Raw genomic sequence first — 6,000 nt, forward strand, 5'->3', positions numbered from 1 at the left:
ATGGCTGTGTACAAAACAACAGTGATGTCTGTGTACAAAACAACAGTGATGGCTGTGTACAAAACAACTGTGATGTCTGTGTACGAAACAACTGTGATGTCTGTGTACAAAACAACTGTGATGTCTGTGTACAAAACAACTGTGATGTCTGTGTACAAAACAACAGTGATGGCTGTGTACAAAACAACTGTGATGTCTGTGTACAAAACAACTGTGATGTCTGTGTACAAAACAACAGTGATGGCTGTGTACAAAACAACTGTGATGTCTGTGTACCAGGGTTCGCACAAGGTCCTTGAAGTGCTTAAAGTGCTTGATTTTTTACCAAAAAAAGTCCAGGCCTGGAATTCCTTGAAAACAGCAATTTTTTTAACAAGGTGCTTAAAAAGTAATTGGAATTCAAATCAACCATTCCCATTGAAAGTTTTGTTCATCCATGATAAAATTGTTTTTATCTATAGTGTAACTAATTGTCGGACATTGGTTTTAAGCCATGAATATTGGATCAGATTTTTTTCCAAAATAAAGAAAACGCATTTAAAAGTGAATTTGGCACATTTTAAATGCCGCTTTAAAATGAAAAATAGTGCTTAGGAAAGTACTTAATTTTGTAATGTCTGTGGGAACCCTGGGCTGTGTAAAAAAAAAAAAAGTCTTTTACTATTATGCACTTTGCTCTACGGTGCCTATATTACTACCTACTATGCTAATATATCTATACTACTATGCTAATATGTTTATACTAGTATGCACTCAAGAGGGTGTAACACTCGAGTTCAGCACTGATCAGTTACTTATCCAGCTGAGTTGTACCCTTCCTGCTGACTTGTTGTGCAGAACTTGTAAGTCGTTTTGGATAAAAGCGTCAGCTAAAGCAGGGGTTCCCAAAGTTTTCAGGCCGCGACCCCCGAAATAACGGTGTTAGAGACTCGCGACCCCCACTATTATAGGGGGTTAAAAAAAATTTAAGTTAAAAAAAGAAATTTATAAATGGAAAAAAATGTATGGTTGAAACATGCAAACGTTCAAACACACACACACTGATAAGCATTGGAGGCTTTTAACCAGGGCCAGACTGGGGAAATCATTCAGGCCAGGAAATATAGTGCGAAATATAGCTCCAGTCAGGCCACTTTTTAAGCGGGGGGTCCGGGGGTCCCCCACCAGGACATTTTTAGTTACAAAGACTTAATTTCCTGCATTCTGGTGCAGGGATTTTTTTATTTGTACACTTTAAATGCCAGTGTTTGTGATGGCATATATTTGCAATATATCAAATGCAAAGTAGATTCTTCTGGGGGGGGGGGGGGGGGGGGGGGGGTTATTACAGGCTAACATGTATCAATGATTAGCAACAACACTGATTTAGATGGATTTTTAGTTTTTTGTAAGGGTCCCGCCTCCATCAATCACATGCGGCTCCCTTTGTGTGTGTGTGAGCGAGAGAGAGAGATTGTTCTCCAACTTCTGTGAGTTGCAGTGATCTCCTGGTTGTTCCTCACCTAGGTTATCTAACTATCGTGCCGCTGCAACTAGAAACACTGGACTGGCCTGCTTCTAAGTTCAGTGGCCTGACTTTATTAAAAAAAATAAAACAATGAACTTATTTCTTTTCTTTTTTTGGAAATCATCTCGCAACCCCCCCGCAGTGGCTCGCGACCCCCTTAGGGGAACCACTGGGGTCGCGACCCCCACTTTGGGAACCACTGAGCTAAAGGACTAAATGTACATTTAAATATATATAAATGTATATATATAAACAAAGTAAGATGAAGATCAGAGATATTTATTTGATGATTGACGGAGTCACACATTTTCCATTTGTCACATGTTAGATCCTTTCTCTCTCTGTCTGTCTGTCTCTCTCTCCATCTCTCTCTGTCTCTCCATCTCTCTGCCCTTTTATCTGTCCTCCTCCTATCCCTTCTTACCCATTTCTACACCTTTTCATTCTGCCTCCCGTTCTATTTTCCATCCGTAACTCCATCCCTCTTATCTCTCTTCTCCTCCAGACCGGAGTTTAGTTTGCTGGTGGAGCCCCCTGCTGGTGATCCAGAGTACCTCATAGCAGAGATACAACTGCCTGGGGTGGTGAGATGCGTGCACACACACACACACACACACACACACACACACACACACACACACACACACACACACACACAGACAAACACATGTACAGTATTATTTAAGCATTACATCACGTGCAGGAGTGCGCTATGAGAATTAGATCATGCCTAGGGGTGGTCGTTAGACCCCCCTAGGCATGATCTAATTCTCATAACGCACGACTGCAAGTGGTATAATGTATTTTATACAATTAGTGCATTCATCCAACCTTATTGCTATACAATAAACACACATTAATTGAAGATTTATTGACAACCATCCGCAGAAAAAGTAGGTCCAAAAAAAGAAGAGAAGTTGCCTTCGTGTGTAGAAGCAGCTCGGAGGTGCGCTGTTTCAAAGCATGCCATCTAAGAATGAAGTGAGCGTGTGTTATTGGATTGATTGATTGAAAATGTTATTACAGATAGACAGTGCTACATCTTTATACAATTGCCGAATTCATCCAACCTTATTGCTATACAATAAACACACATTAATTGAAGCATAATGGAGATTTATTCACAAAACCATCTGCAGAAAAAGTAGGTAAAAAAAAGAAAGAAGAGAAGTTGCCTCCCTATATTACTTTCTATAGAAGCAGCTCGGAGGTGCGCTGTTTTAAAGCATGCCATCTAAGAATGAAGTGAGCGTGTGTTATTGGATTGATTGATTAATTGATTGAAAATTTTATTAATGTCCGCCTTGTTTCGAACTGGTTATGATTAGGCCCTCTTTCGAAGTCGGTTATGCTTAGAGTTTGGAATCAGGGCTGGTGGTCTATCGCCCTGCTCTAAAGATGAACTCTAAGGATAACCGACTTCGAAAGAGGGCCTAAGCATAACCAGTTCGAAACAAGGCAGACATGAATACAATTTTCAATCAATCAATCAATCAATCCAATAACACACGCTCACTTCATTCTTAGATGGCATGCTTTGAAACACTGCACCTCCGAGCTGCTTCAAAGCATGCCGTCTAACAGTGAAGTGAGCGTGTGTTATTGGATTGATTGATTGATTGATTGCTTGAACATTTTATTAACAGTGAAATGAGTGTCCTTTTGACGAATGGCATCTAACAACACACTTTGCGCGATTTATATTTTGTTGCACAATGAGTCATGACCATCCAATTACATAATCCAACATTGTGTAAGCAACTAACACATTCCATGTGACAGAATAGTTTTTGAATGAGTCGTTATGACGCTATCAATACACCCATTCATAAAGATTATTGTCCGCCATCTTGGTTTCATTCCTAAAAACTCGAATGGCGGAGTGATTGTAATTTGGTTGTGGGCGGGTTCTGGGATCACGAGCGTGTGTTATGAGAAATAACAACGGCTAACTTGACTGTTTCAGCCAATCAGAATCAAGAAATGTGCATGCCATTGTATAAATACATATAGTTACTGCAGTATTGGTACCTCTTCTGCCTGTACCCCCCCTCTCATGCTGACACCTCAATGTGGGATTAATAGAGGAACAATTGACACAGACACACGAGTATAGTCAACAATAGATATGCGCGAGAGCGCACACACACACTCTTACCGTCAGGCACGTTCACACATAGAGGCCAAGGGGTGCTTGAGCACCTGCCTTTTTGAGCTTCATCAAAAAAGTGCCCCTTTTGATTTTTATCTTTTTTTTTTTGTTACGCATATAGACTGCCCTTCCAACTGAAAAATGTCGGGATAGAATAAAAATATTAGGTAAAGAGAGAGAGATGCCCCATATTCCATTGCAGTTTGCACGGCCTCCTCAGCGTGCCTCTCCGCGGACCTATATATTTTATGCATAGCGTGGTGATGATGATGATGATGATGATGATAGAAACCGCTGTGGCGCATACAGTTGAATGCTGGTATTACACTCATTGAGGGACACGAAGAAGTCAAGTCCGATGGGATTTGGGAATCTCAAATACAAATCGGGATTGGAATAAAAAATGCATTTATATTAAACAATACAGAATATACAGCACTTCTTGGGGTCTGTAGGGTAAGCACTTATTCCCTCCCCCCTGAACATTTATGGAGATGTATGGGCCTTTTAAGTCAGTGATAAAAGTGTCTTTCAAGGATAAGTGAGCTCCTGCACTGATTATTATAGTTCAATATTCAATATTTGATCACCCAAACCCCCCAAAAAGCATAAAAAGGGGCCCCCCCCGCCCGAAAAGGGCCCTCGCCTCACCTTCTCTCCTCTTCCCTCCTCTCTTCTTTTCACCTCACCTCACCTCTTCTCTCCACTCCTCACCTGTCCTCTTCTCTCCTCTCTTCTCCTCTCCACTCCTCACCTCACATCTTCTCTCCTCTCTTCTCCTCTCCACTCCTCTCCTCACCTCACATCTTCTCTCCTCACCTCTTCTCTCCACTCCTCTTCCTTCCTCTTCCTCCCTCCTCTCCTCTCCTCACCTGTTCTCTCCTCTCCTCTCTTCTCTCCACTCTTCTCCTCTCCACTCCTCTCTTCTCTCCTCCTCTCTTCTCCTCTCCTTTTCTCTTCCCCTCTCCTCTCCTCCCCACTCTTCTCCTCTCTACTCTCTTCTCCTCTCCTCTTTTATCCTCTCCACTCTTCTCCTTTTCTCTCTTCTCTTCTCCTCTCTTCTCCTCTCTCCTCTCTTCTCCTCTCCTCTTTTATCCTCTCCTCTCCACTCCAGTTGTCGTGTCGTTCCCTGGTTCTGGATGTAGGAGAGGACCGCCTTGTTCTGACGGCCCGTCCATGTCTCTACGACCTGGACATTTGCCATCCCTTCCTCGTCCACCAGGAGGACAGCATGGCCCAGTACAACACTAACACACAGGTAACACACACACGCACACACACACACACACACACACACACGCACACACACACAGCATGCACACACACACACACACACACACACACACACACACACACACACACACACACACACACACACACACACACACACACACACACACACACAGAAGATGAGTTCACATAGTAGACAGATGGATAACATGTAGAAGCAACATATTCACATAAATACACTGTTTAATTAGAATCAAGAAGAAGAATCAAGAATCAAGAGGTTTATTTGTCACATACATACCAGGGCATACAGTGAAATGCGGGTGGTCATGCCCGCATTGATTGTGCAAAATACAATAATAAAATAGAATAAAATAGGCAACGAAAAAATTAAATAGAGAATAAAATAGATAAGACACAATATATGCATGGTAAAAAAAAAAGACATGCTAGGTTCCTGATAAACTGGTTCATATATACACTACTATGCAATATACAATTTACAATGTTAACTCTTAATGTATCTAAACTATACAGTACCTCCTTCTTTTAAAGTGTTTCTAAAGATTCTATTTTTTAAAGTGACATTTACCATGTCTGTCTGTCTGTCTGTCTGTCTGTCTGTCTGTCTGTCTGTCTGTCTGTCTGTCTGTCTGTCTGTCTGTCTGTCTGTCTGTCTGTCTGTCTGTCTGTCTGTCTGTCTGTCTGTCTGTCCCTCCCTCCCCTCTCTCTCTCTCCGTTTACATTATCTCTCTCCTCTCTCTCTCACACAGATTCTGACGGTGACTATGCCTCTGGTGTCATCATCATAGATCTTTCATTATTTACATTTCCTTTTCTTGTGTTCAGAATATAATGTTGCTACAATTAAAGTTATTTTTTGTAAAGTACGAGGCTCAGTTTGTGGTTTAACTTTCCTTGTATTTGTTTTCTGCAGCGATCTGACTGAACTACTGATTCTTTAAATGAATCAAGTCTCGGATAAGTTTGTTGGTCGTTCATCAAACAGGAACAGCTACAGGCGGCCTTATTCCATGATCTGAAACTACAATCAAACATCCCCATATATACTAATTTAAGTACCTAGCCTATGATATGATATGATATTTGC

General features: G+C 41.4%; 1 protein-coding gene across 1 annotated transcript in view; it reads left to right on the forward strand.

Moving 5' to 3' along the window:
• Positions 1–5,779, forward strand: part of LOC311240028 (PIH1 domain-containing protein 1-like) — a 38,584-nt gene extending 32,805 nt beyond the window's left edge. Inside the window, exons 9-11 of the mRNA XM_084328524.1 lie at positions 2,013–2,091; positions 4,774–4,917; positions 5,663–5,779. Coding sequence (XP_084184650.1) covers positions 2,013–2,091; positions 4,774–4,917; positions 5,663–5,701 — 262 coding nt within the window. The 3' untranslated portion in view covers positions 5,702–5,779. The remainder of the gene's footprint in view (positions 1–2,012; positions 2,092–4,773; positions 4,918–5,662) is intronic.
• Positions 5,780–6,000: the final 221 nt, after the last annotated feature.

This window comes from Notolepis coatsorum (assembly GCF_963971535.1).
Source record: "Notolepis coatsorum genome assembly, chromosome: 14".
In the NCBI taxonomy this organism is placed as follows: domain Eukaryota; kingdom Metazoa; phylum Chordata; class Actinopteri; order Aulopiformes; family Paralepididae; genus Notolepis; species Notolepis coatsorum.